At 36.0% G+C, this 25,796-nt stretch overlaps 3 protein-coding genes across 3 annotated transcripts in view; 1 reads left to right on the forward strand and 2 right to left on the reverse strand.

Moving 5' to 3' along the window:
- Positions 1 to 188: 188 nt before the first annotated feature.
- Positions 189 to 8,137, reverse strand: abhd18 (abhydrolase domain containing 18). Its single transcript, XM_079893178.1, has 13 exons — positions 8,018 to 8,137; positions 7,061 to 7,170; positions 6,394 to 6,478; positions 6,175 to 6,275; positions 5,986 to 6,061; positions 5,651 to 5,737; positions 5,519 to 5,544; positions 5,253 to 5,391; positions 5,033 to 5,122; positions 2,286 to 2,387; positions 1,747 to 2,125; positions 1,500 to 1,662; positions 189 to 426 (listed from the first exon to the last, which is right to left on the reverse strand). Exons 2-13 carry the CDS (start codon positions 7,150 to 7,152, stop codon positions 372 to 374), a joined length of 1,395 nt encoding a protein of 464 aa, XP_079749304.1. The 5' UTR covers positions 7,153 to 7,170; positions 8,018 to 8,137; the 3' UTR covers positions 189 to 371.
- A 772-nt stretch (positions 8,138 to 8,909) lies between these two features.
- On the forward strand, positions 8,910 to 18,257 carry LOC307171259 (metal cation symporter ZIP8). The gene is made up of 8 exons (XM_079892767.1): positions 8,910 to 9,613; positions 9,780 to 9,942; positions 11,567 to 11,736; positions 12,186 to 12,308; positions 12,798 to 12,932; positions 15,977 to 16,166; positions 16,350 to 16,534; positions 17,747 to 18,257. Exons 1-8 carry the CDS (start codon positions 9,395 to 9,397, stop codon positions 17,894 to 17,896), a joined length of 1,335 nt encoding a protein of 444 aa, XP_079748893.1. The 5' UTR covers positions 8,910 to 9,394; the 3' UTR covers positions 17,897 to 18,257.
- Positions 18,258 to 19,224: 967 nt separating this feature from the next.
- dgkq (diacylglycerol kinase theta) overlaps positions 19,225 to 25,796 on the reverse strand; it is a 36,130-nt gene continuing 29,558 nt past the window's right edge. The window contains exons 16-23 of the mRNA XM_079893470.1: positions 24,936 to 25,087; positions 24,668 to 24,816; positions 24,403 to 24,581; positions 22,798 to 22,899; positions 22,550 to 22,695; positions 22,342 to 22,453; positions 21,578 to 21,730; positions 19,225 to 21,172 (exon numbers count right to left, since the gene is read on the reverse strand). Coding sequence (XP_079749596.1) covers positions 21,071 to 21,172; positions 21,578 to 21,730; positions 22,342 to 22,453; positions 22,550 to 22,695; positions 22,798 to 22,899; positions 24,403 to 24,581; positions 24,668 to 24,816; positions 24,936 to 25,087 — 1,095 coding nt within the window. The 3' untranslated portion in view covers positions 19,225 to 21,070. The remainder of the gene's footprint in view (positions 21,173 to 21,577; positions 21,731 to 22,341; positions 22,454 to 22,549; positions 22,696 to 22,797; positions 22,900 to 24,402; positions 24,582 to 24,667; positions 24,817 to 24,935; positions 25,088 to 25,796) is intronic.

A 25,796-nucleotide genomic window follows, 5' to 3' on the forward strand; every position in this document is an offset into this window, starting at 1 on the left:
GAGATTTGCTTCATTAAGAGATTTAAAGACACCTTGATGTGTAAGTGGATTATGGTTTGGAGGCACATCTTTGTCTCGCTTGGTGAATTATGTTTCAGTCATGATTATAAATATGATTAAAGGCAGTGAGGTCAGAAAGACAAGGTTTTGTATGGGTTGAGCACATGTAAGTTAGCTTCAGGTTACTGTGAGTTTTGAGGTGTACCACACAGAGTTACACAGTTCTGTCACTACAACCGCTGCACACTGCCTCCCTTTGGTTAGTATTTACACAGTCTTCTGTAAGAATCACGCTTATCGCATTCATCGTGTTCTCCATCTCCACATACTTTCAAAATTCTTGTCAGTGCTGAGTCCCAAAAAATCCATGGCTATAAGCTGGAATACTTGTGAAGAAACCGGTCGTAGGCGTCGTAAATCGCTTGCCTAGAAGTAAACAATCAAGCATGAAATTCAAAAGTTAATGCATGTATTTAAAATTTTTGGACATATGGTTAATTCACTTGATTATAAGCAATATGCTACAGTTTAACCACATAATTAACATTGATCACTATTAATGGAATAATTAAAAGAAAAAAATACACCACAGTATATACCTCAGTGTTCAAATGTTTGGGGTCGGTAGATTTTTAAATCTCTCTATGCTGACCGTAACTGCATTTATTACAACATTTGTTATTATAATCAATGTTGAAAACAGTTGTGCTGCTTAATATTTTTGAGGAAACCATAATACAATAATTTTTAGACTAAAAAAAACCAAAAAAAACTTTAAAAATGATGCAAAACACCATAAAGAATCATGATGAATAGTGCATATGATTTGTGTATATTCAAGTTTTCTGAAGTCATTAGTTATTCACTAATAATCTTGACTTCCACACTAACAACTACGTTCATAAGAGAAGCTGGGATCTGTGAACGAATCATTCCTTTGAATTGGACTTTTTCAATGAATTGATGTAGTTTATAAAACCACTCTAAATGTTTCGTTCACTGACTAAATAATACATGATTTTTTGAAGCTTGAACAATTTTGCTTCACTGTAACTGCATGGGGAAAAAAATAAACAGAAATCAAAAATGATCTAATTTTGTGTTTTGCAGAAGAAATAAAGTGGTAACACTTTACAATAAGGTTCATTAGTTAACATGAACTAAGAATGAACAATACTTCTTCAGCATTTATTAATCTTAGTTAATATTAATTTCAACATTTACTAATACGTTATTAAAATCAGAGGTTGTATTTGTAAATATTAGTTAATGCATTGTGAACTAACTTGACAATGAACAGCTGTGTTTTTATTACCTAACATTAACAAAGATTATTAAATACTGTAACAAATGTATTGCTCATTGTTAGTATACATTAACTAATGTTAACTAATAAACCTTATTGTAAAGTGTAACCAATAAAATCATACAGGCTTTGGGTAAACTATCTATTTAAACTCCATGGATATTTCCCTTTTCTAAATTTTGACTGTGCTTACCGAAACAGTCTTTGTTTGAAAAGGTAGGCGCTGACGTGACCTCCATTGAGGTAGCGAACCTCACAGCCAGGCCAGATCTCCTGTAAGCTGCGTACTCCAGTGCGGGGAATATAAGCGTCTTCCTTTGCCTGGACTATAATGATCAGACTGGGATCCACAGGCACTGGAGACAAAGAATGCAAAAAGAAAGAGGATCAAACCCAGGAACACAAGCCAAACCATGGCCAAAACAAAACAGATGTAGTACCTGAAAAATTGGCGATGTGTGTGCATTCGTCCATCACTCCCTTCATGAAGCAGAGAGACTCCCGCTGCAGCGACTGCCGCTGGCCGGTCCCGTAGGTGATGTTCTTAGCATGTAGCATGTCCAAATGAGGCCCGCTGCTGCTCACAGCGGACAGCATCTGATCTAGTCCGTCCCTCTCTCTTCGCCCCATCAGCAGGGCTGAGTCTGACGCGTGACCTCCAGTCCCGGGCTGAGAACACGAGGATTGTAGCCCCATCTGCTGGTCCCTCTCTGGCGAGTGGAGGTCAAGAAGGTCATGGCCAAGATCCAGGTCAGAGAGACTGTCAAAGCTGCCTGGGGCATTTTTTACGAATTCCTGGCCCATACGGAACGAGTCTGTCTGAATATCAGGGGTGTGTCAGTGAGTGATTAGTCAAAAATGTTGCACATTCAACATCAGTCATGTGATGCAAGGAACAAATCATATCTTCCTCTGTGATCTTTTGTGGTGTCCACAAGCTAAATCACAGCAAAACTCTGCCACAGAATAACATACTTACCCCACAATACTCCAGCATACTGATGATTTCTTCCTCATAGACTGTGTGAGCTGCATACTGCTTTTCCAGTTCTCTCCAGTTCACGGCTCGACTTAAAACACCCTGCAGAAGATCAAATTAATAAATCTGATGTTAAGAAAGACACCCAACTGAGTTATTCAAATGGGAATGAGTAACACATGGTGACATAACCATGTTCTGATGCTATCAATTCACTGACACGGGAATGAAGACGTAAAGTTATTCATAGCTACAAAGTTCAATAGCTAAGTGACTAATACTGTCTTTATGTCCTGGGAAGTCCCTACATACCAGGGTTATTATAGTTAAACTAAAACAATAATATATATATATATATATATATATATATATATATATATATATATATATATATATATATATATATATATATATATATATATATATATACACTCACCTAAAGGATTATTAGGAACACCATACTAATACTGTGTTTGACCCCCTTTCGCCTTCAGAACTGCCTTAATTCTACGTGGCATTGATTCAACAAGGTGCTGAAAGCATTCTTTAGAAATGTTGGCCAATATTGATAGGATAGCATCTTGCAGTTGATGGAGATTTGTGGGATGCACATCCAGGGCACGAAGCTCCCGTTCCACCACATCCCAAAGATGCTCTATTGGGTTGAGATCTGGTGACTGTGGGGGCCATTTTAGTACAGTGAACTCATTGTCATGTTCAAGAAACCAATTTGAAATGGTGGTCATAAAGGGATGGACATGGTCAGAAACAATGCTCAGGTAGGCCGTGGCATTTAAACGATGCCCAATTGGCACTAAGGGGCCTAAAGTGTGCCAAGAAAACATCCCCCACACCATTACACCACCACCACCAGCCTGCACAGTGGTAACATGATGGATCCATGTTCTCATTCTGTTTACGCCAAATTCTGACTCTACCATCTGAATGTCTCAACAGAAATCGAGACTCATCAGACCAGGCAACATTTTTCCAGTCTTCAACTGTCCAATTTTGGTGAGCTCGTGCAAACTGTAGCCTCTTTTTCCTATTTGGAGTGGAGATGAGTGGTACCCGGTGGGGTCTTCTGCTGTTGTAGCCCATCCGCCTCAAGGTTGTGCGTGTTGTGGCTTCACAAATGCTTTGCTGCATACCTCGGTTGTAACGAGTGGTTATTTCAGTCAAAGTTGCTCTTCTATCAGCTTGAATCAGTCGGCCCATTCTCCTCTGACCTCTAGCATCAACAAGGCATTTTCGCCCACAGGACTGCCGCATACTGGATGTTTTTCCCTTTTCACACCGTTCTTTGTAAACCCTAGAAATGGTTGTGCGTGAAAATCTCAGTAACTGAGCAGATTGTGAAATACTCAGACCGGCCCGTCTGGCACCAACAACCATGCCACGCTCAAAATTGCTTAAATCACCTTTCTTTCCCATTCTGACATTCAGTTTGGAGTTCAGGAGATTGTCTTGACCAGGACCACACCCCTAAATGCATTGAAGCAACTGCCATGTGATTGGTTGATTAGATAATTGCATTAATGAGAAATTGAACAGGTGTTCCTAATAATTCTTTAGGTGAGTGTATATATATTCGTTACATGCTAAATAAACCCTAATTGAGATAAAATTATATAAGAAAACTTAATTCAACTTAATTTTTTTTTTAGTTTAATTTGATGTATTAAAATAGCGTAAAGGAATAGTTCACGCAAAAATGAAAATTCAAGTTGATCCAAACCTGTATGAGTTTCTTTCTTCTGCCGAACATAAACGAAGATTTTTTGAAGTATGTTGGTAACCAGACTGTTGACGGTAGCTGTTGACTTCCATGATATTTTTTTCCTATTTGGAAGTCAATGGCTATCGTCGATTGTCTGGTTACCAAAATTCTTTCAATTATCTTATTTTTGTGTTCAACAGAAGAAAGGATTGAACTATCCCTTTAAAACTGAAATAAAAAGTGAATAAAATCAATACACACACAACAAAAAACCTAATAAAAACACAAAAACAAAACAAAATTACTAAAACTTTAACTAAAATTAAAAAGGAAACATAAAAATAAAAACTAATTTAAAATATGCGTGAAACTTGAATCTTAGGGCACATTTACATGACAACGATGTACTAAGAACGGAAAAGTTATTCCTTTGCGTTTTTTTGCGTACACTTTGTCAAAATGATCCCTGTTCACACGGATCGGCGAAAACGATTAAAAACGCTGTATTAAGCTGCCAGGCCAGTAGTTGGCAGTGTCGCTTTGTAAAGAAACACTACGTGCCTATAGACTGAACACATAATACGCATGCACATGATTTTTAAAAACTAATAACAGTTTCCAGTGTTACTAAAATAACACTGCTGCATACTTTCTTTTTTCATTTTCTGACAAATATAAGCTAAAATGCAGGAGCTTTTCAGCACTAATGCCACTGATGATTTATCTATGCGTTTTATCATCACTTACATTCTTGTGCTGCCACAGAGCCTTACATTTCATAAACCTTCTTAATAAGCAGTATTTTCTGGGAGGATTTATAGTTATTGATCATTAAAAGATCACAAATTGCATTCGAACTTAAAAGTAGACAACTGACTTGATAAATCCAAACTAAATCAAGTTTAAGTTTCTCACCGGAAAAATTATGATTTTGTGGAATCCTAGAAATACAACCAATCCAAAATGACTTATAGGCAACATTAATACACCACAATATGATGCTAAAACATAGTTGTTTAAATCTTACTGTGGTAAAAACACTTGAAGCAGTCGTCCAGGATAAACAAGGTATGAGCGGAATTGGTTTGGGCCAGTTTGTTACAGCTAATGATGCCATCTAGGAAGAAAATGAGTCAACAATCGATTTTTGATATGTTATAGGATATGTTACAGGTTCTTCTGAACACAGTTGATTGAAAACTGTAGCAATAAAGTCATATACTGTAAATGAGGAATGCAGAACCTACATGTCCGCCCATAGAAATGCCAGTCATGCCCAGAGGCCAGAAACCCTCTCGCTCAAGCCAGTGTAACAGCACCGCAGACTCCAGGATCAGTGCTCCACCCATCACAAACAGGTCTGATACGTTCTTCAGACTGGAGCGACTGCAATAAACGCAAATCATATACATTGTAATAGTAAACATGCATTGTTCATACTAACGCTCCATATTACAAAGACATGGACAAGAATAGCTTCCATCACAGCTGCTGCCAGTAATCAAACACTCACAGTTGGTCTTTAGGTTTCCTGTATCCATGTACAGCTCAGAGTCAAGGAGGTGTCAGATGAGATATAGTCATTTTTGATACTAGGAATCTACATGGCAAACTAATATGTCTATAGTTTAGCATTTTTAAGGATATAATAAGGATTCTCCAACAGAAGAGACGCCATCCCTGATTCTTTAACCATCGGCCTGGCCATAAGTGTTCGCCTTCTCCAGAAAAACTGGAAAAAAATCAATAAAAAACATAGAGATGCATCAAATTCAAATAAAACTCTAGCTGATACTGATATGCCTTGTCCGATAATCGATACATATTAATATTAAATACTATTTAATAATTTTACAATTTTTTTAATAAATGTAACTTTTGAAGTTTAGTTTCTATTGTTTATCCCAAAGAAAAACTTCATAAGTGATGCGGAGATTGAATGGAAGCACAGCCAAACAATGGCAGTTTTTGCACACTCACGTGGTCTCCTGTTCCAGCCAGGTGAATACAGACTGGCCTGTGCCTCTTCCATTTCTTAGGTACAATGAACTGGAATCTGGTGGTAAAGTTGAAACAAAATGTCTTCATTTGAAAGAACAAGCCACACAATAAGTCACATTAATCCTTCACATTTGCATTCAATGTTTGTGGGTGATTTGTTTTGGCTACCGGGCTTTGACGGACTCAGCTGGCAAGATGCCCGGGACAAAGTGCTCCAGTGGCGATATGAAATGACCGTTGTGAATTTTGCAATCTGTTTGATCTTCTACCTTTGGGCACAGCGGTAACACACAGTTAATGGATCATTATACAATTTTTAATTGTGCTGAATAATATACAGTATATGCATATACTATAGTTACTATTACTAACAATAATGTCACTTACTTTGTCAATAAATACTGGGTAGTCCCTCTGTACCAGATCTTTGCACCTCTCCCTGTTGCCAATAATCCTCCGGAAATCAAATATTCTGTAATATCCATAAAGCAATTTAAATTAAACAAGTTAATATCATTAAAGGTGCACTCAGTGTCAAGCTGGTTGTCAATGTGGATGCAGCATCATCCGAATGCTAAACTCTTACTTTTTGTGGCAATCCACAATAAGCCATGATTAATAATTTCCACTATTGAAAGCTTTCAACAGTAGGAAGGTTACAGAGAATATGTTCTTAATACAAATTACAAAAAATATTTGTATATACACATTTTAGTGTTTTATTCACTACTGTTCATTACCATGATGTGACTGATCATGTAATATCCCACTGCCTGTACGCAAGACTACATGCTCAAAATGTTATTCAACCAAAGTCATTTTTAAGTGTGCATTTTTGGTCCTACACACATATCCATCCGTTATGAATGTTTATTTTTGTTACAACAAAAAATAACTGAGTGCATCTATGCACATTCTATAAGCCATACATCAACAAATATAATGTTTATACCACTGCTAATTATTATTTTAGCATCAATATTTTATGAGTAATTATCAAAAAGTTTCTGTATAAGTCATATGATGCAATTTGTTTTTATTGTGTGTAGTTTACCTTTTCAGGTCCTCTGGCTTCCCCCATCCTTGGATGAAGAGTTTGGTGAGGAGAAGCCTTCTGTACAGAACATCAAGCCGACTCACACCCATTGACAAAAAAACATTCTTCTGCAGAGAACAAAACACACTTAATCAACATAATCCGTCAGTCAGCTTTAGGCTTTACACATTCCAGTATATAAGAACTGAGCAGCACAACACACACTTAACAGAACACCAGCTAGACCAGGGCTTTTCAATCATTTAGATGCCATAGACCCCCAAATATGATCATCCTCGTGTCAGGGACCCCATCCTAAAATTTAAAAGGCATCTATCTTTTATACACTGAACATTTTATATTATAAGTGTAGTATTAGAAGTTACATTATTATATATATTTTTTCTACTCACTATACTGTTTAATGTATTATTTGTTTATTTTATTCTATTTCAATATAATCTATTTCAAAGATTAATAAATTTTTTTACATTTGTATTCCTTTATTTTAATCTAATCTATTAATTTACTTATTTAACACCCATTTTTAAAACCCATATACGATACAAATGATCTATCTCTGGTTATTAAACTTTTAGAGGGTGTTTTAGACTATTAGAAAAGGAATTTACTTAACTTAGTTGCTGAAACAGAGCATAAGTTAGACACTTGATATGTCATAACCTCTCATTAATAATGAATGACTAGTGAGTAACCATTGACAGACATACTTCAATAGGTTTGTGTGAAATCTAGAACATTAAAATGATTATCGGGTTTCTCACATTGCCCCTAAAAGATGAACAATGTTTGAACATCCCACACTGACTGTCTGTTGTAAATCTAATCAGCTGTCAGTGATGAAGCTGCAGTAGAGTAAGTTGTTTACAAAGTTACTAACTGCTTGTCTCTTCAAGCCCACAAATACTTTAAAACAAAGTGCGGATGAATGGACGTAAAGAAATAAGTATATACCTCGAGCTAAAAGGACGGATATGTGGGTTTCTCTGAAGAAACTGGATCAGTGCACATAACAGAGGGCGAATTCCATTTGATGGTGCAGCGCCATCCCAGCGTTCAACTCACTGCCGGAAGTAGTAACTCTTCTTCTACGCTCATGATCGGCAGTGATGTACTCAGTTGCACAGGTAGATGGCGGTGTTGTACAGGTACATTTTACAGTCGAGCTCTATTCATTTCAGAATGTCTAGTGTAATTTTATAAAACCGATCCTACCTCTATATCACATTCTTATAGGATTTTCATAGGATTCCGACATAAAATAAATGTAAAAAAAAATCCATTACTATTATTCTGATTTCTTACATATCCCTGTTGCACATCGAAAGGAATTTTTTTCTTCACTATTTTAAAACGCCTATTGTTCCAGATGCAGTGTCCTACCCTATCTCGTGTATATATAAGCTATAAAAAAACATATATATTTACAATTATAAACCTATTTATATTAGGAATAGTGCATTTACTTCACCATTTTGTAGGCTATATTAAAAGTTGATAATTTGATCCTGAGCATCACTGTAATAATAATAATAATAAGCAGAGTTAACTTTGGTTTAACAAACACTGTTAAAGATTTGAAACAATGGCACTTCAATTAGGATAACTTTTCTGTCCTTTAAGGTGATTTAAAAGAAAAATGCTTTAAAAAGTATAGTGTCAAATAAGTTAAAGCAAGTTACATGCAAATATCCCCCCCAAGATTTCAATAAAAGGGCCACTATCGGGTAATTAAAAATGTAAACATATTTGCACTGCTTGTCTGTTACATGTGGATTTACAAATATTTAAAAATTTCCGACTATTGTCATTGAAATTTAAATAAATAAATGCTCACCGAGGCTCCGCCCATAAATAATAAATTAAGTGATGAATTTAGCACGACGTTTTCTTTCTCATGTTATTCACTGTATTAACTAACTATTTTGTAATCTAACCTGCAAAAGTGATTTAGCCTAAGTGTGGGCTCACTGGATTGTTTTGATGGAGCCACTTCTGCTAGAATAACAGTCAAGATGTTTCGACCACAGTGTGCTAGATTACTAGTTTTATTTGTGGGTGAAACAAGCGGAATTTATCATGGTGGGCTGAGTGCCAAATGGAGGTGCGACATATTGGTCAGGTCACCGAGGATATTGGGGAAGAAATAATTAACTCTTTTAATAGTTCTTATCTTTATTATTAAGATGCAACTTTCTTCGTATACGATAGATTTAGTCCTCTGGAGTCGCGCGCCGCTCCCGGGATAATCTCCCGACGGGACATTTAAAACTCTCTCGTTGCTATTGCTTCACTCGGGTCGCTTCAGACTGAAACGTGTGGTCTGTAAGAATGGCAGGCATTCCCAAAGCTTTTACTCATGTCTTCATAGGCTTTTTAATAACTGAAATCTCGGGATTAAGAGCTAACTCTCTGCAGCAGGTTTTCGTGAAGGATATCGTAGCTGTTTACGGAAAAAACGGTTCACTGGATCTCAATGGCATTAACAGTTTATTGAAGACAATTGTGCAAGACAAGCCCTTGGATCCGAACATTCCTCCGCATGCTCAGGTAAAATGGTTACTTTAACTTTAGTTAGGCCTTCCAAACACTGTTTACTAAACTTGTAAAGAACATTTGACATTTGATTTTCTGCCATTTGATTATGTGCCATACATTTTGAGAGCATGGACATTCTTATGGCCTTATTTCATTGATATGTGACCCTGTTTATCAGTGTGTGTCCGGAGAAGATATTCTGGTGCATTATGGGCTTCAGAACCTCTCTCATCTAACAGAGGAACATCTGGTCACAGTCTGCCCGGCTCTGCTCAACCAAGCAGTGCTGCCACCCTGTTCAGCTGAAGCTCCCGTCCTCACTGATCCCACAGAACTTCACGGTGAGTCTTCTTACATGCTCGAGAACCTGGATCAGAACACATGACAGAGGGCGAATTCCATATGATGGTGAAGTGCCATCAAAGACCTATGCTGTCAAAGACCTTTCTCCTGATGTAAACCAGCTTATTGGAGATTTTGTATCCTAAAAGCAGAGAATGATGGGATGGATGTGCCACATGAAAGTTGTAGGCCCTACGCTTTATCTTAATTTATAATCATGTCAATTAAAGTACTTTTTTTTTTTTAAAGTATATCATTTAAAAAAGTATTTTATTTGTGTTAGTACTATTTTTTTATTATGCTATTTGAATAAAACACTGCATATGTTTTACTATAAAACATTAAAAATGTTCTGTATGAAAATCAGAGTTGAGAATAATGGCAATTACTTTGTCACAAAGCAAAAATCTTTCCTTATGCAAAACACAACTTCTAATTAACTCAGACATAACAATAATTATATATTAGTATTTTTTAAAAGTACTATGTTTGTACTGCCTTTAAAAGAATGATGCATAACAATAGTTTGCACTATAATAGATTAAAATGTACTGTATTACAGTCATGAAAATCACCATTGAGAATAGTGGCAATTTCAGACAATTGTGTTTAATTGTCTTAAATATAATGTAACAAATGCCACTGTTGCCTTTGGCTTGCTCAGTTGGGGATATTTTGGGGATATTTAATTTAATTTTATCAATCAATAAATTCCACTAGAAACAAACCTTGTTGTATTATTTTAATGTAATACTGTGAAGCTGCTTTGATACAATCTGTATTGTGAAAAGCGCTATACAAATATACTTGACTTGACTTGACAAATCTTTCTTTATGAAAAACACAAATTCTCACAAACTTAAAAATTAAATAATTAAATGTAGTTTAAAAACTAGTTTAAAAATAAAAAATAGCACTGTATAACAGTAATTTTTACTATAAAATAAAAAAAATGCACTGTATTTTTTGAAAATCCAATGTCAATTACAGACAACTGTGTTTAAAAAAATGAAAGAAAACACAATTTTCTTTATTTAATCTCATAGATAAAAAGATTGGCTTACACTTTACAATAAGGTCCCATTATTTTATGCTTTAACTAACAATTAGCAATACATTTGTTACAGTATTTATTATTCTTTGTTAATGTCAGTTAGTAAAAAATCATCTTCATTGTTAGTTCATGTTCATGTCCTGTCTATTCAATATGAACAGATACAACTTTTGATTTCAATAATATATTAGTAAATGTTGATTTTTATTTTTATTTTTATATATATATATATATATATATATATATATTTTGAAAACAATTATTATGTTGTGTAGTCTATAATAGACAGAGGCAATTTTACTCATTGAGAGATATATATTTGTGAGCCTTACACACATTTATACTGTAATACACTAAAAATGCACCGTATTACAGTAATGAAAATCACCATTGAGAATAATGGCAATTACAGAAAATTGTTTAATTGCTTAAATAATGTCACAAAGCAAAAATCTTTCTTTAGACAAAGCATTTTCTTTCTCTTTTTTTTTAGATGCTAGGATGAAAAATGATTTACCTTTCTGTATAACTTTAACTGTGTGACCTCTCACCTCTCCTTCTGCATATAGTGTGGGGATATGGCTTCTTGGCTGTTACGATCATTAATCTGGCCTCACTGCTGGGTCTGGCTCTTGTTCCTGTCACTAAAAAGCCCTACTTCCCCAAAGTGCTCACCTACTTCATTGGTCTGGCTGTTGGCACACTCTTCTCCAATGCTGCTCTCCAACTTATACCCGAGGTGAAATGCTTTTTTCATTTTTCAGTTTATTTCATTTACATCAGAAGCTTTCTTCCTGTCATTTAGGTCAGTTTAGGACAGTCCTCTAGGAGGTTGTTGAAAGTCAAATTGGTGGTATTGCATGATTGTGAACCCGATAACCAACACTAGTTCACATCTTTAATTGCTGCCTTATCAGCACAATGTTGCTGATGCAGATTATTTATGCTTAGCCTATAGAGATTTCATAATAATACAATGCAAAATGCTCTTTGAACTGGACTCATTAATTCCAGACATTGCATGACGTGATAATTGTTTTGCACTGATTACATATTGTAATATTTATTTTGGGTTTGCGTTATAACTTTAAAATAATACCAATGCGTGTTTACATGAGGAAACCTGGATATCTGGCTTAACTTGTTGAAAGACTCATGATTACATGATTGATTCCTATGATTGAACAGGCCTTTGGGTTTGACCCAAAAGCAGACGGTTACGTCCTCCAAGCTGTTGGGATCTTTGGTGGATTCTATGCGCTGTACTTCACTGAAAAAATCCTGAGGATGCTCCTCAAACCAGGACATGAGGTAGGTAGGTTCAACTCAGTATAATGAGGACTCAACAGAACTCAATTGGTTCTTTTCATTCATTTTGTATTCCTTGTATAATTCAAACTAATAAAAAAAAGCAGTAAAACATTATTATAAGTCTCGATGGAATACTTCCTTCTGATTAGTCAGTCACATACCCACAGCATTCTGTTGTCAAATTTTGTCTTATGTAATAAAATAATTAAACTCAAATCAGTATATCATATTCTTTTTGTACAAATACAGTAGTTGCATAGTGAGCAGGACAAGGTAAAGTCAGCTAGTCATTATCGCTGAATCAACTCCTTCAGGGTGATATAAAGTTTATTTTGTCCTGTTCACTATATTATCTCATTAATATGCATGTAATCTGCAAGAAAATGGAGGAGTGGCAGAGCTTTATTGATGGTCAGTGTTGTATAAGCATGTATGTTCTTTAAAATCGTATATGGTTTTAATTTAATCCTATCTGCTTCGGTCCCTCAGCACGGACACGGACACAGTCACTTCCTCCCCTCAGAGAGTGTCCAACAGAACGGCGTCATTATTCCGGCCGACTCTGACTTCAGCTTTGCCGGCGCCGACAAAGCCAGCATAACCACTGACCCCCCAGTGGAACAGGTACAACTGGTCACATCTCACAAAAAAACACAAATAGTTCCAAGAGATATGCGATTGACCTAAATATAGCTGCAAGTTACATAAACGTTATAAAATAGCAAATGGTTTGGAGAAAAAAACACACAATTCTGATTCATTCCCACATGAAATGAAGTAAATGTAAATGTACTATAGTAGCTTGTACATGTAAAACACGCTAACGGGATGCCAGGACGTTGCTTTGTGGTTACTAGGGTGTTCTAGATGGTTGCTTACGGAGTCAACTAAATAATAGGTCAAATATAAAAAGGATATGATGTGTACACTACCATTCAAAAGTTTTGGGTCAGTAACATTTTTTTGGTTACACTTTATTCTGATGCTCCCCTTAAGACATTCTGTTTACCATTAGTACCTACATGTCAACTCTCAGAGTATTAGTTAAGTATTAGTAGACTGTTAGGGGTAGGATTATGGTTAGTTTGTAGTTGCAAAGTTACTGATAGTCAGTAGAATGTCTGTTAGTGGCGCATATAAAGTGTTATCAGATATTAAGCAGACAGTCTACTAATACTCTATACACTAATACTAATACACTAATACAAGGGGGGCAACTTTACAGACAAATTAAATCAAATTAAAGTTACCTTTTTTTATTTTGAAAGAAAAATAATACTTTTGTTCAGTGAAAATGCATTAAATTGATTAAAAGTGACTAGAAAGAGTCATAATGTTACACATTTTTGATTCAAATAAATGCTGTTCTTTGAACTTTTTTTTATTCATCAAAGAGTATCAACTGTTTTAATAGCACCGAATCAGCATAATATATTGATTTTTGAAGGATCATGTGACAATGAAGACTGGAGTAAAATTTTAGTAATATTTCACAATATTGCTGTTTTTAATGTATTTTTGATCAAATAAATACAGCCATGGAGAGCATAAGAGACGACTTTAAAAAAATCTTACCAACCCCAAGCTTTTGAATGGTAGTGTATGACAGAAATATAAAATATCATAAATACGATATAAATAGGCCAGCCATTCCCATGTGAAGGGAAACTAAAACTAGTACATTTTCTGTGATGCTTGTCCATGCAAAAACAGGATGCCAATGTGTCGCTTTGCAGTTGCTAAGGTGTTCAGAGTAGTTGTTAGCACATTGCTATGCGTTGCACACTCTTTTAGAGCCCACCTGCTCCATAAATGGCTCAGGAACCTCCTTCAGTGTAAGTCTGTCGAATTTCATGTCTGCTTTTGTGCAACAGTCTCCTCAACAAGCCGTATGATTTGAGGTACCATTCATGTCTGCAGTACAAACATGCAGGACAAGTTATGCACCAAAGTTGAATACTGATTGGCTTAGCAAACAAACACCTCTAATTACTGTACGTCATCTACAAAAAAGTTTGATTATCGCAGCGGTAACCAATTTATGATTACATGAAGGAGTCTACAATTATCAAATAAAGATAAATGCTAATTATCTGTCATAACAACCAGGCTATTACATTATTAAAGGGATAGTTCACCCAAAAATGAAAATTAGGACATTTTTAGCGCAATTTTCCACCGGACAAAATTGCGCTTGTTAACTCATGATTTCTGTTCTGTGCGTCTGTGCGCACCAAACTTGTACTTCTATCTACTCCTCAACCAGACCACCTAGAGACTTCGGGTTTTCGGCATTATGTTAAGGAAGGTCTAATCTTGGGAACGCACAAAAAAAATCCAGGAAAAGATTTACTATCTCTTACGCCGCCTTCACACTGGCAGTTGAAATCAGCTCCGTAATACGCAATACGCCCCCAGCGGACGTCGTACACAACGGTGAAAAGCGTCGGAAGCACTGATCTATATAGAATGACATTATATATATATATATATATATATATATATAGAATGACATTATATATATATATATATATATATATATATATATATATATATATATATATATATGTCATTATATAGATCAGTGGTCGGAAGCCTCGGAAGCGAGTATATTTAAATATTGAATTATTTAATTGTATTAACTGCCCTAATAACGTTAAAACATCATGAAAATAAAAAAATGACATGACAACTAATCGTTATAAAATCATTATTTATTTTATTACAAGTTAAGAATCCAGGTTTGTTTATCAGTACCATAGCAACGCTAACTTCCGTTGGGATTTTCGGATAGAAACCGTCCGTAGCCTTTCGCAAGAGTTCTATTTTTTGAACGCATCCGGATGGCCAACGGACACGATTTTTTTCGCACCGCACTCGTTCGCACCTGGTTCGGACCCATTCGCATGCGGTCTGCGAATCTCCATAGGAAATGAATGACTTCCGGTCGTTTCGCTGCCGTATCAGAGCTGATTTCAACTGCCAGTGTGAAGGCGGCGTTAGTGTTGTGATCCCATGACGTCAGAAAATTGCGCTAAAACACTCACTGAGTTTTTATTACTTGTTTAATATAACTCAGATTGTATTCGTCTGAAAGAAGAATGTCATATACACCTAGGATGACTTGAGGGTGAGTAAATCATGGGCTAATTTTCATTTTTGGGTGAACTATCCCTTTAAGTGTAACATCAGACTGTAGTCAATGGTTAAACCAGATTCCTGGGTCATGTGATAACAGTTGTCCTTCTGCGAGATCCAGTACAGTTCTTTGAAGGCCTTCAATCATGTAACACTAAAAAAAATGAATAAATGCAAGGTTTTTTCGAGGGTTTTGAGTTTTAAAAAGCAGTTTTTTGGTACAAAATTAAGTAGTACATAGTGTACAGGTCAGTGCAACTTACAGTCCAGCCATAGAGACACACACAGCTGTGTTTACTTTCATCTGTCACAGCTGCCAGCAGAAACAAGATTGTCTTCTGACCTTTGACCCTAAATCACGAGCACCATGTAATTGGGATCGTCGTCTTGACCCTGTAACAATACAAAAAGTTAGACCTTGGGGCTAACAAATAGTATTTGAAATATGAACCCAAGCTCAAGAGGGTACAGTAATGTTGTTAGAGAAGAGAATGAGGTTTTAATTTAGATGTGTGTGAATGTGTTTGCAGGGGTCTTGCAGATGGCTCAGAGGACGACGGCTGTCCAGCGTGAAGACGGTGGCATGGATGATTTCCCTGAGCGATGCTCTACACAACTTCATTGACGGACTGGCCATCGGCGCCTCGTTCACGGTGTCTGTTCTCAATGGCTTTAGCACCTCTATCGCTATCGTCTGTGAGGAATTCCCTCACGAGCTGGGTAAGAGTAATACAGGGATTCAACAACAATTTTTCCACCTGGAAAACCTTTCAGTTGTCAGCTCTGACCTTTAACCCCTAAGCCACACCACCTCTATGACTACTGCCCTTTGAACGTTGACCTTCACTAACAGTTTATGGATAAAACATGCGAGGCACATTTGTGCTCTGTCTCCCCCTGTAGGCGACTTCATTATCCTGCTGACCGCAGGGTTGAGCGTTCCACAGGCCGTCTTCTTCAACCTGCTGTCTGCGATGTCCTGCTACGTGGGCCTGGTCCTGGGCATCTTGTTGGGCAACGCTTTTGCCCCCAACATCATCTTTGCCTTCGCTGGTGGCATGTTCCTTTACATATCCTTGGCTGATATGGTAAGAGAGCGGTGTGGGTTAGTAAATACAGCACATAACATTTCACCACATTTCATTTTTGGATCGTCTTCTTGGCGCATTAAAAAAACATACATTACTTTTCAAAAGTTGTGTCAGTAAGATTTATTTTTATTTTTAAGAAAATACTTTTTATTAAATCAAGTCACAGAAAAGTATTGTTTTCTGAAAAGAAGAGAAATCAAAATGAAGAGTTTATGCTTGAAAAAAGGAAACAAAATCTGCCATTGGGTTTAGAAAAATAAATTAAATTCAAAGGGATTTTTTTTTTTTACCTCATTGGCAGATATTATTTCTTGTTTTAAGCAAAACTCACTTAACTCTGGTCAGACAACAAGACTTAATAGTAAAATACATTTATTTTGATTAAGAATTTGTAGATATTTGTACTGGAAAACAAAACAAAAATACTGAGTAAGAATTTTTTTTACAGTAAAACAAATGCCATTTCTTTAAAATTTTGTTTATAAAATAATACTGAAAAAATTTAAATATTAAGCAGCACAACTGTTTTCAACATTGATAATAATATTAAATGTTTCTTGAGCAGAAAATCAGCATATTAGAATGATTTCTGAAGGATCATGTGACACTGAAGACTGGAGCAATGATGCTATGCAAATAATATTTTATAATCTTAGAGTTTATACTGTAGTTCTGATCAAATAAGTACAGCCTTGGAGAGCATAAGAGACTTCTTTAAAAAAAAAATGTTTTTTTTTAATCTTTTTGAACAGTAGAGTATTTCAATGCTAACATTCTTACTAAGCAAATATATTTTGGTGCATGTTCTGAGCTAAATAAGCAAAAATATGTTTGTACTATTTTTGTCAGAATCTAAACAAATCCTGACAAATCATTTTTGGACTTTTACTGACACCTAGAGGTGTGGAGGCAGCATAACAAGTAGTTTTTGGTTACAGATGCATAGGAGAAACGCACTGTTAATAGTGTGCCACAGATAATACATTCAGTGACCGATAATAGTGGTGTTAAGATAAAAGAGTGCCGTGTCAGATTGATGTGACCCACTCCATGTCAAATGACTGGAGACTTCATCGTATGTGAGCTTAGATGATTTTAAACCTAGAAGTATACATTTATTTAGGGAACAAAATGACTCCAATCACTAAACGGAACATAAATCTGTTTTAGCGCCGCAAATACTGAATCCTCTTTCTCTCTCTCACCTAGTTGCCTGAAATGAACATGATTGCCAGTGAACAAGTGCGGAGCATGAAGGACGATATCATTTTTTTCGCAATCCAGAATGCTGGAATACTGACAGGATTTACCTTGATTCTTCTCATCACATTGTTTTGTGGGAATATTAGCCTGGGCTAATGTCCCGTTTCATTCTGTGCCTTTCCTGTGCACTTCCCATTCCAGATGATACTCTCATTTAAGCTATTTATTTGAGAAAAAACGACTATTTTTTAAAATCAATTGTACTGAGGAAACTTGAAAATCATTAGGTGTAAAGTAATTCGATTTGTATAAGCTGATAATTCTCGAAATGTAGAATTCTAGCCATTGTGTACTGCTGTAAATAAACTGTACTGACCTACTAATCATGTTTTGTAGAAAAGATTTATTTTTTGGTCCATTTGGTGCTAACTGAATGAACAAGTTTGTTACTTTGTACAATAGGAACTTCTAATATCATGCAAAATAAAAACAGAACAGAACTGTATTAAAAAGTCCAAATTTATGTCTTTTTTTCTCATTGGACACATCCATCTGTTATATCTATACATTTAGTTATTTAATATTCATTTAACACAATGTACACTTAAAAACATCTTTAAAACAGTACAATCAGTGCAATATCTTTCCAGACCAAATTAAAAACATATTCTCTTCAAAAATATACATCTATATAGATCTCAGAACATTAATTCTAACCCACTTTACAAGAAGTAAGAATAAAACCTAAAACCATAGCAAGGGGTAAAATAACTTTAAACCGTTTTGAACAAAAGTTATTGGGCAAATCTCACGAAACCCGTCAAGAACAGGTCCGGGTCATATTTCATCCCAAAATCAAAATAAATGCTTAAAGATATTATTAAAGATTATTTTCATGATGCTGTCAAGTATTTACACAGAATTGTAGTCATTGTTGTACTGCGTTTAATTAACACAAATTGCAAATTTAAGTTTTTAAAAATCATAAATAAAAAAGTAATGCACTGCACTATCTACACCAAAGAGAATCTAACGACAATAATCAGTGGGAATTATGGGAATTACAAAAAAAAAAAAAAAAAAAAAGAGTTAGGTTAAAAATATGCTGGTCCAAAAAGTATAATTAATGCTGTCAAATTGATTAATCACGATTAATCGCATCTAACATAAAAGTTTTTGATTACATAATATATGTGTGTATGTATATATATATATATATGTGTGTGTGTGTGCGCGTGTCTGTGTATATACATATACACAAATATATATATATATATATATATATATATATATATATATATATATATATATATATATATATATATATATATATATAAATATAAATAAATATATATATATATGTGTGTGTGTGTGTGTGTGTGTGTGTATACAGTATATACACACAGAGACATGTAATATATATAAATATAATAATCTATACACACACAGTTAGATGTTAGATATATATTTTTTCTTTTGATTTTAGGAGTAAAATGTGACTGATTTTCGTGAGATTTACCCTATTAGGAGGCACATCAGCTCTAAAGGACCTAGAACAGCACGGTTGTACTTCATAGTCACTGAACCAGCAGAACGAACAGAATGGCATGGAGCTAAACGCACACGTACGGCAATACTGCAGAAGTTCTCGAAGCACTTATATGAGGCACTATACGGGCCAAACCACACCACAGAACAGCACGTTAACCCGAGGGCTTGTCATCGCAAGAGGCACAACTAATGCACAAATCACCACTGTACACACTGCTGGCAAATCAAACACGCGAGAGAGGGCGAATCGGCGAGATAAGATCGCATCTTCTGATTGGATCTGAAGAAAAATGAGATTGAGACCTAAATCATTGGTCATAGATATATAGATAAATGCTTTTCATATCTGTCATCATTCCGAATATTCCCAGACATGACCCATGAAGTGCAGGAAGAAAAGCAGGCGCAAGTCTTTGGAAGAGCTTGGCGGAACTTGATTCTCGGAGTGATGTGTGCCGGTGAGGTAGATGAGGTCAGACAATCGCCGCCCCCCCACCCCGTAGGTGGCCGAGGCTTTAATGCATGCCTGATGGGAAGTGGAGCGTCTAACTGATCATACAAACAAAATCTAAGGCCAGCCTCATGAATCCATACAGCTGGAGCAGGGCTGACCAGTCACTGTACAGAAACAACATATACACGCCACTTACTAGCAAATATATATTACAGCACCGCGCTCGCCTCTAGCTTTAGCTTTACAACAGGACGAGTAGCTTTACACGACTGTCAGATAACAGTAACATATTTATTTACTTACAAATCAATGCTTTCACCAGAACATGATGAAGCTACGCTTGGCTTGAAGGTTCATATGACCAGTTAAACTATAAATACAGAACTTGCTACGTGATCTTGCGCGGAATGTGTTATCAAGTATCGTACAGCGTTATATTACTATTAACACCAAAAGTGGTGCACATGTCCACAAACATTCATCCTTTGTAAAATCCACGACTCTTTAAGTCACAGTATTTTTCGGTACCGCTCCTGTTCGAAAAGCTCTTCGTCTGTCTTTTACAAAACGGCTGTGATGACACCAGCTTGTTTACTCATGATTGTGCCTACAGTCTCACAGCTAAGAAAGCTACAAAATTGATATACAAAGACGATTCTCTCTCCACACTTACACATTCAAATGTGCTCTTAATGAACAAGAACTAGAGTTGTTTGTACATATATACTGCATTGTTTTGGTTTAGATACTTGTAGAAAGCTACAAGGGGCTGCTTCTGCAAATAAACTTCAAGTAAGACATTAACGATAATCATCGTAAAGATGAAAATGACCAGATGAAACCAAAAAGGCAAGATGTGAGTATTAAGTGATAGTCGTAACTTGGCGATGTTGGCGAAACGGTAGTTTTTGGCATTTGTGATGCGCACAATGGGATTAAATACTGGTTGCTTACTCATATGTGCCATAGCATTTCAGTGATGGACTACTTTAAGACAAAATTGCCTCTTAAAAGAAGATGCAGATTGGCAATGGAAATAAAACCGACAAAATGATCTACACCAGCATGAATCTAAGGCAAAAACAGGCCGGAAACAGGCCGAGGGCAGCTAAAGTCCTGAGAAACAGACTGCAGTGCTATCATCTGATGGGGCGTTTGAACACTACAGACTATGAGATGTTAGAGATGAGTCATACATTCTAGTTCAGCTAAAGTCAATGTTGATACCCACCCACCCAAAGTGAAACAAAGAACAGGGCAAAGACTCAAAGAAAAGTTGTCAAGGCAACAGTAAAGGGCTGTCAATGAAGTGTTTGTGAGGTTTGTCACTGCCCAGCATCACTGGGAGCTGGACTGTCGGAACGGCCTTCCTTCAAACTGCCCGTTTGTTTCTTCTGCTTGGTTTTGGACTTTCTTAGCATGCACACCTAGAACAGAAACACAAGGCTGTTTTAAATGCACAGAACTTGATATTCGAACTGAAGGCTGACAGATGGTGAGAAAATGAAGTACTTGAACGGAATGACCTTTGGTTACGTTAACAGTTCTGGAAAGTCTGCATTCTTCCACCGATGCGCAAACATTTTTGAACTCGCTCAATTATTTGTGCATTGTGCAAGACAAATAGAGGCCAGGAAGGTGTATCTAGTTATTATATTTGTATAGAATTCAATGAATCAAGCCTCTACCATTGTAAGACTGTTAAATTCACATCTGGGAATATATTCCACGTCATTAATGTTGTGTCGTCTTTACACAGCAGCTCTGGAGTTCATGGAGTTGGCCAAGCAATTTAGGGAGTATGACTGTGTTAAAAAAATATGTAGAAGTACCTTTGGTCCTGCGGCTGAGATGATGATCTGTCCAGGTGATTGTATCCAGGGTTCTCCGTCCACCTGCACTGGAATGGGTTTGGTCACAGTGATGCGAATATAGCTGCCCTGAGCGATACGAATCCCAGAGCGCAGCCCACTCTGAACCTGACCCTGGAAAAAAAAAAAAAAAGAATAATTAAAAAATTAATTATGGAACATAAAACAAATCTATACTATGATTTAGAGAAAAATGATCAAATTATGTTTAATAAACAATATACAGTAAACATTTTGGCAAAAACTACCATTCAAAAGTTTGGGGTCAGTAAGATTTTTCTTTTAAAGAAATGTATAATTTTATTCAGCAAGGATGCATTAAATTGATCAAAAGTAACGTTAAAGACATTAATAATGTTACAAAAGATTTCTATTTGAAATAAATGCTGTTCTTTTGAGCTGAAAATGTTAAGCAGCAACTATTTTCAACATTGATAATAACCAAATCAACATATTAGAATGAATTCTAAAGGATCGTGTGACACTGAAGACTGATGCTGAAAATTCAGCTTTTCCATCACAGGAATAAATTACAATTAAAAATATATTAAATGTGTTATTTTTCAATGTAATAACATTTTACAATATTTCTATTTTTACTGTATTTTTTATCAAATAAATGCAATTTTGGTGAGCATAAGGGACTTTTAAAAACAGGAACAAATCTCGCCGGCCCCAAACTTTTGAACAGTAGTGTATGTACTTTCTTAGAAAGAAGAACTCACCATGTGCACCACACCAGTAACTCCCACAACCTCCAGCATCCCATCATCTATCTTGGGCCGCCTAAACCGAGAGTCATTGTCTGAGCCCCACAGGTCAGCACCAGAACCCCAGCTACACACACACACACAGCAGCTTTAATCTTCTATAACAAACTCCCGGGTGTGGAATTGTCTTTACTTTCATTGTGTGAGACTGACGTGTGTTTACCTGGGAATGTTGAGGAATATTAATCCCTCTATACTGGGCAGTTCCACATCATGTCTGTCCACTTGCAGTCTGATGTCTTTATGAAGGTTTCGTGTGTGACTCAACTTCTGCAGGCCCACCTTCACGTACACACCTTTATTGTGGAACCTGCAAGAACAATGACAAAGTCAAAATAGCAATGCACACAGACCTCCCTCACCTTAACTCTGAGTCACATGACCACCCTTTAGAGTAAAGAACAATACTTTCCTGCTATTAAACTTGTCTGGATCCTCCTCACGTGCGTGATGAAAGTCCAGACTCAGTTCAGCATCAATTCCCAGCCCAAAATAATTATTCATCTGCACAATCTAGAACACAGACAGGTACAACCCTGTTATGTATGTTTGACTGCTTTAGGCTAGTAACTTACAAAATGTGTGCAGTAACAAATTCCTTAGAAGAACTAGAAGCATAAAAAATTAATTCAATTAGTTGAATTAATAAATAGAATAATTATTTATCATAGTATTGTTATATATATATATATATATATATATATATATATATATATATATATATATATATATATATATATATACACACATATACACACAATGGGTCTCATGTTAGTTGGTGCGAAATAAATCTACACCTGCTCCCAGCCACGCGTAAATAGTGCGTTTAACATCCGAATGTTTTGCTCATTAATAAGGCTGCATTTTAATTCACCTTAATCGGGTACATATTTATTTACACAGAATTTTGAAAAAAATATTATATATATAGTAATTACATACGGTTTTTCTTTTTACTTTTATTATGAGAGCCAGTAATAGCATCTGCAAACGGAACACAAGCCCGCAAGTCACAAGTGTTGCAGTCAAGCTTCATGTCGAACCATTTTCTTTTCACTTCTGGGACTGTTCGATTAACAGATGAAACTCCATTAACTGCATCTGTAATATGCTGCCAAGCTTCCTTTTTTTTAGGACCTGATACGCAACTATGTACGCTTGAAAATAAAATGTGGCGTTTTGAATGAACTTCTGATAATAAAACTTAAATTTCTGCATCAGAGAAATTTCTCTTTTTCATTCGCTTTTGAGAAGACATGTTAAAATCCTTCATTTGGTGTCATAATATGATGCCCATATATAGTTGTCAGTCGTATTTAATGGGTGGGATTTATGGTAATTGAGAATGAGCGTGCACGCGCGTCCCATTTACGACTGATTGGAATTCATTAACACATACACACACACATTTCACTATCATATCTGACGTTTACGAAGTATTTGTGAATCAGGAGAAGAGTTTTCGGGAAGGTCTCTTTACCGCAAATCACTCACATATTTACTCGTATATTTACATTTACATTTATGTATTTGGCAGACGCTTTTATCCAAAGCGACTTACATTGCATTCAAGGTACACATTTTACATTTTGTCAGTTAAATGTTATCATTTTGTCGTTTGTCAGTTATTATGTAAAATGTTACATTTAAAAATATACTTTATTTTAAAACATAAATAAATTATAAAATATCATTAATTATTAAAATAATATTTTGATCATACATTTTATTATTAAAATATGAATAAATAATTAATATGAAATTATTTAAAATTAATGTACATATATGTACATATAATAATTGCATTAATTACATTAAAAAAAACATTTAAAATGTTAAATTAAAAAATATATATATATTTTTTAATAATAAAATAAAAGAGCCGCCCAAGGTACGCAGTCAATCCCTGAGACTTAAAATTACAATAAATATGATTTCTGCATAAATGTACTATAGGTGCATTTATGCAGAAATCATATTTATTGTAATTTGAAGTCTCAGGGATTGACTGCGTACCTTGGGCGGCTCTAGGAAGCCGTTCTCTTTGCCGTCCTCTGCCATTTCCTGTGCGTCCAGAAGAATTGTCCAGCGGTCCATTTGCACTAGCTCTGCCTCGTCCACAGACACCAGGATGTTGAAGGGGTCCTCGCCGCTGTATCCCGCCCCCCATCGCAACACCCGAGCCAGATCGTTCCCTGAACACAAACCACAATGGTTGCAAATAGTAAAACCTACAGTAAACTAGAATTAAATGATAAACTTTTTTTCCTCCATCACGCACCTGTGCCCAGCGGTATGATGCTGATCGCTGGCTCAGGACAGGCAATCTTATGTCGGATGGACTCCAGAACCCCCAGCACCCATCCCACTGTGCCGTCTCCTCCACACACCAGGATACGGAAGTGAGGGACGTTCCTGAACGCGTGCAGCCTGTACAAAACACATACTCATACATGTGAGCAGGGAACCTACAGCATTCATCCATCCATACATATTCCTATCAAGACATTAATATCAGTTTGACCATCATTCAAAAGGAGAGGTCTAACCCAGGAAGTGGTCCTCCGCTGGTCAGCTCAAACACTTGGTGAGGGTTTAGAAGTTTCCGGAAACTGTATAAGATCTCTCTGCCCTTTAGCCCACCACTTTTAGGGTTGACAAAGACCAGCAGGGGGCAGCTTCCTTTGTCCAGCTTGCTTTGCTGTTGGGAGAGAAAAGAACATTTGTTACACTTGTTGTTGAATTGTACTGTAGTTTCTCTCTGGGCCACTAGAGGGCAGATGGATCTAAAGCTTGGGCCAGCATTATGAACTTTAATGAACAGCCTTCTATTGTTGCAATGAACAGCATGTGACCTACTGATCACAATTAAGTCAATACAGGTGATTATTTTGATTCAGCTGTGGGTTCCATATATCTGATATTTGGACACAAAATAAAAAAAACGGCATTATACTCACCCTCATGTCATTCCAAGCCTTCTACGACATAGTGATTTTTTTTTCCCCAAAAAATGTTGTGTTCCCCCCGAGAAAGCACTGAAATACATCCCTCCCACTTCATTATTTCCTTCACAAATGTTTTGCGAACGCAAAGTTTCTTGAGGGAACGCAAATTTTTCGAAAACAAAACATTGGAGCCCACTGACTTTCATTGGTTAAATAAAAAATATATATTTTTAAAAGATCCGTTTTGCAGAAGAAATAAGTCAGAGGTTTTGAATGACATGGTGGTAAGTAAATAATGACAGAATTTTCATTATTGAGTGAACTATCCCTTTGAGCCTCACTTAAATATGCAATGTCAATGTAGAAATCACACTGCATTATACAATAAAATATCAAACCAAGTGGCATTTGTTTTAAAGAAAGTTTAAGAACACTTTCCATATTCACAAAAAGGAGTCTGTC

This window comes from Squalius cephalus, assembly GCF_949319135.1.
Source record: "Squalius cephalus genome assembly, chromosome: 14".
NCBI classification, from domain to species: domain Eukaryota; kingdom Metazoa; phylum Chordata; class Actinopteri; order Cypriniformes; family Leuciscidae; genus Squalius; species Squalius cephalus.